This window comes from Ictalurus punctatus, chromosome 12 (assembly GCF_001660625.3).
Source record: "Ictalurus punctatus breed USDA103 chromosome 12, Coco_2.0, whole genome shotgun sequence".
Taxonomy (NCBI): Eukaryota; Metazoa; Chordata; class Actinopteri; order Siluriformes; family Ictaluridae; genus Ictalurus; species Ictalurus punctatus.
Window position 1 is genome coordinate 18054435 of NC_030427.2, and position 12554 is coordinate 18066988.

Consider the following 12554-nt stretch of genomic DNA (forward strand, 5'->3'; position numbering starts at 1 on the left):
AAACAATAAATTAGCAACAGTATCATTATTCACGTCATAGATATTATATAGAGGTGAAGCTAAAAAAGTTCCACACCCATAGCTGGAGCGTTGCAGCACAGAACTCGGCCATGAGGGGGCGCTCCCATTCCATAGCACTAGTGTGCATGTGGAGGAGAGTGAGAATCGGGTGGTGAAAGAGGGAGAGGCCCTCTGGCTCAACAGCAGCCATTACTGCAATTCACCATAGCTTCAGTACTATAGCTGTACAAACTGCACACTGAGCATGACTGCACACACTCCTGTGACTGAACATGGAGAATTAAGCATCTTTCCTAATATACACTCCAGTTAATAATAAGCCTGTTAATATTCCAGGTAGGGTAGTGGATGTTGGATTCTAGCATCATTACAAGCCTGTTACAAGAAATAATAAAGGATTACATCTGCATTAAAAACTGAGAAGCTGACAAAAGTATTTGAATATGAATTTTGCATGATTGAATTATGTACACAATACATTAGATACATTTCCTTTGTTTTTCCTCTGGTATGCTGAATAAAAGCACATTTTCTTAGATTTGTTTCCTTTGGGTTTTAGGCAAGATTTGCCTTTACCAGGTTACCATTTCAAATTGTTTTCTACAGCGATGTTAAACACACAGTGCTAGTGTAACAAACGTATAATGCTAACATGATTGTGCTAGCAACTGTTAGGAGCTAATAACCAAAGTAACCTGCTTAAAAGGAAACTGGCCATTTCAGTAGAACATTAAAAAACTGACCCAGTATGGTTCATACGTTCTGTTATGACTCCACGTTTCTTCACATCACTTCACAGACATGAGCGTGACAGATGACTGGGATCAGTTAAATACTGAGAGGGCTAGTTTAAAAATATATGTAGCTACATGAACTTACCAAATAATTAGCAAACAATCTGAATTAAATGTAATACATTTTTGCACAGTGGCACAGTATAAGTGTAGACAGTGTGTTTATGATGTACAGAACCATTCCTATTGTAAGATATACTGCAAAGACTGGGAATTGGGGATTTTGGAGTGGATAATGCATCAGAAATGTGTTAAATTATATTTTTAGACACAAACACAGAAAGAAAAGAAATGTCTCCATTTTCCAATCCTCACATTTTCAGGGTAGTTTCAGGGATTGTGTGTGATTGCGTGGTAGTTGGGTTGGAAATTCTGCTTCAATCCGTCAGCCCTGGTTAACGATGTTAGCTTGAGCACGTGTCTAAAATGGTTTAAAATGAGCTGCTAGAATCTATGTTGGATGAGTTTGTTTTCGACTCTCAATTGCCACTACAGAGTTACTCTAAAAATTCAGTACATAGTATCCTATAGCATAAGCCAAGCGTGATAGCGTTCAACTTCATTTGGTTTAAGCAGACATTGTTTTACAGTGCTGTGAAAAAGTATTTGATTTCTGCTGGTTTTGTGTATCTCACATACTAAATAGTTTTAGATCTTCAAGTGAAATACAACATACAACAAAGGCAACCTGAGTAAACAACAGTTGTTTTTTTTTATTGAAGCAAAAAAAAATTATTCAACACATTTCACCCATGTGAAAAAGTAATTGCCCCATCAAAATTAAAATCTGGTTGTGCCACCTTTAACGGCAATAAATGCTACCAAACTCTTCCAATAACTTGAGATCAGTCTTTCACTTACTTCTAGGACTAGGACTTATTCTTATGCTTTGGATCATGGTCTTGCTGCAGAATCCAGTTGAGCTTGAGTTTCAACTTACAGACTGAACATCGGATATTCTCCTTCAGGATTTTCTGGTAGAGAGCAGAATTCATGTTTCCCTCAATTATTGCAAGTTGCCCAGGCCCTGAAGCAGCAAAGCATCCCCATACCATCACACTACCACCACCATGCTTGACCGTAGGTATGATGGTCTTTTTGTGGATTTCAGTGTTTGATTTATGCCAGATGTAATGGGACACCTGTCTTCCAAACAGTTCCACTTTCGACTCATCAATCCACAGAACATAATCCCAAAAGGTTTGAGGATCATCAAGGTGTGTTTTGGCAAAATTCACACATGCCTTAATGTTCTTCTGGGTTAGCAGTGGTTTTCACCTCGCCACTCTCCCATGGATGACATTTTAGTCCAGAGTCTTTCTGATAGTGGAGTCATGAACAGTGACCTTTATTGATGCAAGAGATCTGCAGGTCCTTTGATGTTTTCTTTGGCTCTTTTGTGACTTCCTGGATGAATAGTTGCTGTGCTCTTGGAGGAATTTTAATTTCTGAAACAATTATTGTTTTAATGTTATGTTTGTTACATTTATTTTTGCCCAATCTCTTGAATGGTGCCAAGAATTTTTGAGTTGACCGTAACTATGAGCTGTGCTTTCAATCATTTTTCTTTCCTGGGCTACCCTGATAATATAATGAATAATTTTATTTATTTTTTTAAACCCGGCTATGTATCTAGGGGAGGTTTGTGCCGTGTCTGTCTGTCTGTGTCTGTGTGCGAGTGTGTCCTTTTGTTTTGGTGACAATAGCACAGGGAGGTTCACCATACAGCACAGACGCCTCGCTCAAGCAGTCAGCTGGTCCAAAACAGAGAACAGAAGATATAGGATAAACCTGGCATATATGAATTGAAGCTAAAATAGCACATTACTCTCCGAGCGAAAGTAAACAAGACACAGTGCGTTACTTTTTTAAAATCAGTGCTTATGAAAGTATATGACAATACATTTAGTGAAAATAAAAGACTCAATGGCAACCCACACTTCCAAACACTGCCAAGTGTGCCAATGCTTTAATCTTGAGGGAAAATCTTAGCAGGTGATATTAATAAATAGATTTAACAAACCACACACAAGCAGTTGTACAGTTTCAGGGGTCGAATCTCAAATGTCCTTCTAAACTACTCAGAAGTGCACTAGATAGGGTGTTCAGTTCCATTACATTATGTACAACAAACTACTACTGAAAAATTCTGCTCCTGAACAGAAACAATTCCAGCCAGTGACATTAAGCACAACAATTCTGTGTTTGATCAGTTTATGGCCTGCACTAGTTTCATCTCCACTCATTCATCTGGTTCGTTCGCTCACACGGTACCAAGAAGGGTTACTAAATTTCACACGGGTACTTCAGTACACCATGGTTCCCGTGGAGCTGGAAATAGCAGGAGGAGGATTATGGGTTATTAATCAAAACGGGGCACATGGTCCAGTGGAAACACACTAATATACAACACTGAACTGCCAAGATGATGCAGGATGCAGTTTACTTCTCTGTTCAAGCTGAAACCTTTTAAATCAGAATAATCTCATGCTCCACCAGTTTACCTTTACTGATTTATAAATCTGTTTGCAATTTATTTCGTGCACATGCACAGAGCTTCTCATTAAACTAAACACCAAGAAAATGCTAATATGTTAGCACGAAGATTTAGAATGTATAGAAGAAACCTGAAAAGAGAAAAAGGGGATGGAAGAAGAAAGACAAGTCTGCAGTTACGGCACAGCCTTGGTGTGGCGCAGTCAGTTGAGAGAGCGAGAGAGAGAGAGAGCGCGAGCGGGAGGAGGGGCAGAGAGGACAGGGTGGGTGTAACAGAAAGAGACAAACAGAAAAAGGACACAAAGTGGGAGAATCAAAACAGATAAACTAGCTTTTCCCTCTAAAGAAACTATTATATTTCCTGAATAGAGAAATGATTTACTCTTCTTCAGTTCCTCCAATTAATATGGTACAGAAATGAAAAAAGAGCAAACCAAAACAACAGTCAGTGAGAGCAAGAGCGAAAGAGAGCACAAGTGAGAGAGAGAGAGAGAGAGAGAGAGAGAGCCCCTGAATCTGAATTAAACAGGCACATGGACAGGAAGCAAAGGCCCCAGAATAGCAACAGGAAACACGCCCCAGACTCTGAATACAGCAATAACACAGGCTCAGAAAACAAGGCAGAGAACAGTAGTGAGCTGCTACACAGGCAAAGCCACTTTACACAAAGACATCCAGAGACGAGAGATAAAATAGTGAAAGAAGACAAAGATTAAAAAATAGCAGGAAAGATGGTAGAAGTCTGGTATCACTGGTGCATTTGGTATTAAATGGTGTTGAGACTGAGGGAGAGATGTAGATGGTCCTTCCTTTTGTACAATAATGATTCAGATCAAGCCTGGCTTCTCTCACTTCCTCATGCCTAAATTTATTTGTACATCACTTTCAATACACGGCACGAAGCGGCGTTATGGAAATCCGAATGTTGATTTAGATTCAAAGTGAACGATCCAGAGAAGACACAGGCGAAGAAAAACGTTGTATTAGCGTCCTTTTGATGACAGGTTGGCAAACAATTAAATCTGCAACTACCCCCCCCCCCCCCCAAATTGAGTTCTTATATTTTATTTTAGAACTGATAATCGGTCATGTATTTTTTTCTATTAACCGGATGGGATGGGGGGGGGGGGGGGGGGGGGGGGTGTTTACGGAGTGTTATGACTATAAACTTCAGACTACAACTTTACATTAACACAACTATTTATACACAAGCCCCGCTTTGTAAAGTTTACAGGTTACAATCTTCTACGTGGCATTTAATATAAAATGCTCTTATGCCTTAGAGGACCTGGAGGTCGCAAACTTTTTTCCACCATCACTTGATTATTATGCCTGCGTCTGATGGTGATTGAGGTCATATTGGGCATAAAAGGTAATGAACTGAAAACTGAAGAAATTAATTTTTCATTGACTCGGGGTATTCTGCTAAAGCTAGCGGTATCACAATGCATACATTTGACTTCATACACCATCACCTGGGAAACGGTGTATACCAATTAGTTTATTAAAAAAAAAACAAAAAAAAAAAAAACAAACTCGTGTTCCATTTGAAATGATACTATAATTTATACACAATATGGTAAAGTACATAATGCATAGTGTAAGTATATAGTACATCATTTGGGACCAACTGTAGTATTTACTCTCCAATGCGTGTTTTCAGAACAGAAGTAACCTAGTGAGTAAACATGCCTCGTGCTGCGTGCAGACCGACTAATTGGTAATGGAGATTTGTTGACAAGGATTTACATAATTGGTTAATATGGATTTCACTCATTAGCTGTTGCAGCTCTATTTCATTTAATACAACAATCCTGTATAGCAATGTGAGTTCCAAATGGAGGAATGTTTACAAAGGACACTAGTGAAGTACCGAGCAACAGGTGAGTAAGTAGTTAGTAAAAGGCTGAGAGCGGGGTGTGGCTATATGCACGGTACCTAAAAAAACACAAACAAACAAAAAAAAAAACCAGTAAAATAAACAACCAGATATGTAAATTCAGCTTTTCATAACTGAATGCTAGATTAGCTAAAACTGATTAAACCAAAGTGCGCTGTTGCTCTGTTTGATGCCAGCAGCTCACACGGAAACGCAACAGAGACGTGTATGGTATTGAAAGCTTGACGTGATGCTTACGTTACCCATCCAGTAAGAAGCAGGGGTTAAAAACAGTGACTACGTTTACATGGACAGCAGTAATCTAATTATTGACCTTACTCTGATTAATATAATAATGTGATTAAGGTGTTTACATAAGTTGCTTTTAGAATACTCCTTTCATGTACCAATTTTACATGTTATAGAACATAATTAGATTAATGGCACGTGTCATTACGTCACCGCGCCACGCCGTCCCTCCAGAATTTCACGTAACAACATACAGTTCATCTTCGTTATGGCACCGTATACAGTTTTGGGTGTTTTTATTTAATTTTTTTTACGAACACTTTAAGTGCAGTTAATTATTTGCCATGCTGTACGTGCTAACAGACAACTGCTTGAAGCCGTGCGCTGCGTCCCAAACCGCGTACTTACCGTCTATATAGTAGCCGAGATACATGTATTTTCCCCCACTACAGGCCTATATACTATAGGCCTGTATAGGCAAGTATGCGGTTTGGGACGCAGCCGTGCTCTCTTGTTCGCCATAAAATGTTGAGCACTGCCGTGTGTGATTGTGCCCTGTCGCAAAATGCGGTGAAAACTCACACGACGTTAATAATGTGATTAAGGTGTTTACATGTCTGTAATACACGTCCATAATGCGACTAAAACAGGAGTACTCCACATGTCTTAATTCGATTAGTGTTTACTTCGAGTATGACCTTAATCGGATTAAGGTAATTAAAATTGCTGTTTACCTGGTAGTTTCTTAATCAAAGTATTGTCTTAATCGGATTAATAGTGGATTATTGTTGTCCATGTAAACGCACTGAGTGACAGCACTGAATTCAAGAATGTGCTTCGATGTGGACCAGCAACATAAAATTCAAGAGTCGAGCAAATTTCAATGCTATTTCTGTAATAAACACTATGTGCATATTATATCATATTCCACAAGATGGCAACACAAATCTAGGATTCTTCATAAACATGCATCAGAAGACATCCTTAGCTCCATCACAGTAACTTAAATCCATAATACTGTAATATTTAACTGCCTACTGTCAAGACTTTATTGAATTACACAAAGACACAGCTGAGAAATTCCAATAAAATAAATTTTACAGTCTTGTTTACATTAAAAGGACTACGAATTTAATCAAATTAATGAGCCAAGTGAAAAAAAGCCAGAATGGCCAGTGTTGTCAGGGTCAAACTGGAGAATCCTGTTTTTAAGAAGTACCCTATTCTCAATTCATACAAAATGTCATGCTAATGTGTCTTGCAAGTTTTTATGCATTTGCATCCAACACATACATGTAATTTCATATTATACCATAAGATGGCAGCATCAGTCAATAAATCTGCATAAACGAGCATTTCTGATGTCCTTATTTCTATTCTAAAAGAGGGACTTGTGTTCTCATGGTGTTAGTTTTGATAACAATTACAGTGTTTATTTATTAACACACACATCACAGTTTCTAGTTAGATTTAATGCTGTGGAACATCCAGGAGACAAGTTAGTTCCTGTTCTCGTTTCATTATAGCAGTGATAAAACAGTCTTTCTTCACCAGCCTCACTTGCTCACTGACACAGCATGTCATTTTACTGTGAACTTCGTCTGTCCTGAAGACTTTTCTGAGCTGTGAAACTCACAGATGCTAACTACATGTCTACTAACAAAAATGTCAGTGTCGACGATTATAAGTTTTACTTTGTTAAACAGCAAGTTTTAAAATTTGATTAAATCTTCAATTATGTGGAGCATCCACCGTACACAGTCCTGTGTATGAGCTGTTACTATAGAAACAAAAACAAATTAGAACAATCACATTAAATAGAAACGTGTCGTTCATGTTACATCTGAAACTACTGTCCGAGCCACGCCGTTATACAGAAACAACCAATCAGATTCAAGCATTCAACCACGCTGTGGTATACTACATTTTAGTAAACTATTCTGTCGTGTGGAACATTAGTGGAACTACAAAACGATGATGACAAGCATGAAATGGAATTATCAGGTTTTCTCTTATTTCTATTATTCTGATTCTGCACTAAAACGCAATGGGCAGTCAAGACCTTTAGACATAGAAACACCAAATTTTCTCACATGATGCCCCAAAGTTTGGGGGCAGAGTCATACATTGAGGGTGGAGCTCAATTCTGCTAATCTGTAAGTAGATTTTTTTGATGAAGACTTCATAAAAAATAAATACATGTAAAAAAATTTTTTTTTAAAAAAAGATTGACAGTGCATTGACCAATCAGATTTCAGCATGCACTTGACAAGGTTAATACTGAGCTACGATCATGAATGTTAAGTTCCTCTACTGAAGTTGACACAAACTGGCCAAAAGGGGGCTTAAATTTTTTGCACATAAACACAAGTATATCTCTTGTATAATAAGATATACAGTAGGGCTAGGCAATATAAATATTGAGATCATGATAGAAAAGCATATTGTGAATGAATTTAAGATATCTTGCATTTTTTCAATTACAAACTGACTGGAAACATGCTCTTTTGTTAAAATTTTGTACTTAATCATTAAATGTATTAAAACATTTCAAATTATATGTTGTATTTTTCAAAATAAAATGTACTTGTACATACATACATACATACATACATACATACATACATACATACATACAGAAACCATAAAAATCTGACCCCACACCTCCAAAAATTGTTATATTAAATGGCATAATATGCTAAACCTACTTTTGTGCACTTTTTGTGCAAACATTGGTGTCAAATTACTCAGTGTGGATTTCCATAATGATTCATTTATTTATTTTTTTAAATGTTGAGATTTGTAAACAAAATAGCTACCATATGCTAAGTAATCCTAGTGTGACAGAGCCTGGCTTATTCAAAATAGAACAGCTTGCACTGAATCGAACGCAATTTAAACACCACACATTTTCAATACAATGTTTTCCCAGGAACATTACGTCTGATCAAGCTCAAATTTGGTGTACTGCATCAACGTGTTAATCTGTAAGTGAATTTTTGATGATGACTGGCTTACTTCAAAAACAGAGCCGTCTTCAGCCAAATCAGATTTCAGCAGGCATTTCACACTATTGCACTACAGTCACAAATCTTTATAACTATATTTATCTAGGTTACTTCATTGTTCTATGTAACAAGACCAGAACTGGCCAATTGTGGTGATATTTGCAAGGATTGTTTGGACCCTGCACAATGCTCACAATCATTAAAGAATGCCTAGCATTTCGTTTCCTATGAGATTAAATAATTTTAAAACAATTCTTGAAACAATGGAAACTCCAGGAAACATTAACACTGTACTCAGTTCTGTTTCTAAAAAACAGGTCGTGCAGTTGAACACTTGCACATTGCCAAGCAAAGCAAAAACAATGAGGGAACAAGCTGAACCTGTTGAGCCTGTTTCAGTGCACCAGCATTTTACTGTTCACAGTCTGTCAGTAGTTTCTCATTTCAGGTTCATGAATGCTCGATACTGACTAGATTTATTATGTCTTTACATTGTCTGATCTAGGTCAAAGATTAACAAATCTAGACTTAGAGGTACATGAAACGATTACACGAGTTTAGTGTTTCTGTGCTCTAGCACGATTCTTCAATGCTTACAGGTGAAGGGCCTGATCATGCAGAGAAAAGAAAGCATGGGACTTGACCCTCTGGCTGTGGAGTCATGGCACTCATGTTAGCTGATGTGATCACATTGCTGTGAACTGCTGAAGGGGTTTGGACTTTAAATACAAAAGCTGGATGGCGATCACGACTGCCTCTGACTTGACATAACCACTTACCGACTCTGGTAGTGTGTTAAAGGCCAAACAGTTTGATTTGCACTCTACCTTTCCACTTTTGGGGGAAAACGCTCTCGTGACTTCAATAGTCTTGCAAAAAGAACACCGGTTTGCGAGAGCAGAAAATTTAACTAAAAGTCTCAGGTTTTTTTTCCCCTCCTGTGTTAAACATGACCTCAATTTAAAACGACAGAAAAAAATCATCAGATTAAAATAAGCATTTCCACATCTTCAATGTGCTGGTGAGGCAGAGTGCAAAATGAATAAATAGAACTATTGCAGCCCTTTGGAGCTTTTTGACAGAAATAGTAGGAACTCCATTCCCCCTCTTTATATCAGAAGGTTTAAAGTGCAAAATGAATACTAAAATAAAATATACTCTCCAGCCACTTTATTAGGATCACACTCATTCATGCATACATTCATGCAATTACCAAATCAGCCAATCATGTGGCAGACTTTCACATACATGTAAATCAACAATATATTACTGTACAATAGTGAGATCCTGAAGACTTTTAATAGTATAGATGCCTAACACTACATCACCGCTGGATGGGTCAATGAAACAAAGCTGTGGCACTTGAAAGAGTTTAAAAAACATGTCGGGTTAAGTAAACAGCCTCATCACTTTATCAAGCTTTATAAACAGAAACAAAAGCTTGTGACGTTACTAGACAGTCAACTGTGTAGCCTATGTGACGACTTAAATAACTACCGTTAGCTACACCTACCTGCAGGATGATGCGTAAATAAGCAATCGTATTTTTCAGGGATATTTGTTGAGACAGGTGCTGTACCAACTTGATATGACTGAACGTTTATCATATTTACAGTTGACTCTATTACTTGGTATGTAATACTTACTGTTATCTTACTAGCTCTACGTATCTGTCACAGACAAATGCAGGGACCATTTATAATTTGTCACGTAGCCGAAGTCATCAGCCAAGATACCTACTAACAAGTGCTCATTGCAATGCAGTTTTCACCCATGACTGCTGCTAACCATTATCTTTGTTGATCAGGATATTTTGGAACGGACTAAAATTAAATCTTTATTTGTCTATGGCTATTGTCGCATCCCACAGCACAGCATAATGAAGGCATATTGATGCTGGTCAGTAAATGCAGAATCTTTCAGTCATAAACATGGTGGCAGGAAACAGATGAACAGGTGCACGGGGGGTGCTGATGTTGCTTTTTGAGCATATGGAGTTCAGTTCAGTCAGTTTTCAGTGTGTACACAGGATGAACTTCGTGACTGAGCATTTTGGTGGTGAAGTGTCAGGGGTTAAGGTAAAGGCCTCCAGCCAAAGGGATTTCCTAGGGGGAAAAAAATAACCCAGCCCGGCCTCTGCTCAGGATAAATATATAAATAAATAAAAGTAGTAAATAAAAGAAGAGGGAATCACATCCTGAGTGTAGCATCCACTGGCACAGTTAATACAACTGATTCTCTTTCATGCTTAGCCTTTCCCTCCTCCTGTCTTCTGCTACTCCAGATGAGATCACATCTGATGGAAATATCCATAATTTGCCAACCAATAAAAGCACGTACACATATTCAGGATGCTAGACTGCAAGTCATTTTATCCAAACAGCACCATTCATCCAATCACAGAGCAGGACAAATCACGAGTTAGTGTCATTTACATTTCACATGTAAACCTGGTCCAAATATGGGGGGCGGGGGTGTGGGGGAGAGGTGGGGGTGAAAGCTTCACTTTCAGCAGCATGAAATTTCCTCACAGGCAGGGATATGCAGTCTCTAGCCAACTCTGTCACATACAGAGTCAGATTTGACTACAGCAGACCAAGACACTCAAGTCCCATTTTTGACTAGTTTTTACCATGCAATTGACAACTTCCCCTCACAACTCGGAAGTGAGTAACTCCTTAGTGACCACTTGCTGAACAAGAGGAAGAGAGAGCACGGAAGCACTCCTTGGTGATCTACACACGCTATTACTTTGAGTGGTTTAAAAAAAATGGAAAAGGAAGTCATTTTTCGCAAATTATAACAACAAACAGCAATGTGCAGAATATAATTTTATGCAACTTCTGAACCAGACACCCTCGAAAGCTTTCGATCTAATGTGAAAACAATACCATTCTAATAATATTTTTATCGGATTTACTTCAGTCTTTGAGTTTGTTACATTCCAGAAAGATCATAAAAGTTCACTGAATTATATCCATCTCGGAATCTAATATAAAGCAGGGACAGAGTGCACTGCATATTTTTCCCCAGTTTGTACAGAAATACGGTAGAAATGTGGTTTTATTTTGGCATTCAGTAAGGCAGCGCTTTAGTGTCATGTTAATAAAGTTCAGTGTGCAGGGTTGCCAGGTTCAGTTCACTGCACATATATACTGCAAATCAGAAATGCATACCACTGTTAACTTAACGACAAACAGGAAGGAAGCTATTGAAGAAAAACGTTCAGACATCTGACCACCCAGTTTGGATCAATTCCAAAATCTAAACATCTGGTTACAGTGACAAATCCATATAAAATCCCACAAACATTCACACACACTCGCTCAAGATATCGCGCTGATGAGAATCTCGGACAGGCCTAAAAGTCACAAACCCCACTTTGAGCAGCTCTGTTTTACTGAAAAGGAGCTGTGTCAGACTGCAGTGATGTATGGGCAAGTTCTGCTGCTGAAGTCTACATCTATGCTAACTCGTTCCATCGTCCCTCTGATGGCTGATCTAACAAACTTCACTCAAGTTAACAAAGTAATGGAACGATCCATAAAATGGCATGGAGGATTCTGCCAAGAGGAAATGAAAAGAGCATAAGATGGCAGCGAGGAGAATCTAAATTAAAATGAGGGCTATTCAAGATGACAATTTGGTAATATTAAAATGTTACCCAATGCAAGCATTCTGTTGCATGTGTGTGAACTTGGAAAGTTGATTAGACATGTAGGAACTCACTGGCAGACTTGAAGGACGGCCCTGCATGCTGTCCTCTGTACCACTCTTACTGGAGGCCATGGGCTGGTTCGAGGTAGAACCGGAAGCATGGGAACTGAAGGAGTCTTGGGATAGCTCCTTACATGAAAGAAGAAAAAGAGAAGAAGATGAATAGAACTGCACGGAGGGAACACAAAATTGAATATCATGCACTTTGGTTTGCGATGTGCCGAGTCTAGTTTTGGGACTTCTAAACCTTACATCCCAAACTGAGGAAATGTCTCATCATGCAACTTCTCATGAAACACGAAACATTATTTCCCACTTTTTTTGTCAAATGGAAAAAAGTTAATTTAAATGAATTTTTAAGGTAACATGACAAACACTGCAACCTCAATT

At 38.3% G+C, this 12554-nt stretch overlaps 1 protein-coding gene across 1 annotated transcript in view; it reads right to left on the bottom strand.

The window, feature by feature from the left end:
* Positions 1–12554, bottom strand: part of arid1ab (AT rich interactive domain 1Ab (SWI-like)) — a 74900-nt gene that overhangs the window by 26208 nt on the left and 36138 nt on the right. The window contains exon 4 of the mRNA XM_017481373.3: positions 12177–12293. Within this exon, the coding sequence (XP_017336862.3) occupies positions 12177–12293 (117 nt within the window). The remainder of the gene's footprint in view (positions 1–12176; positions 12294–12554) is intronic.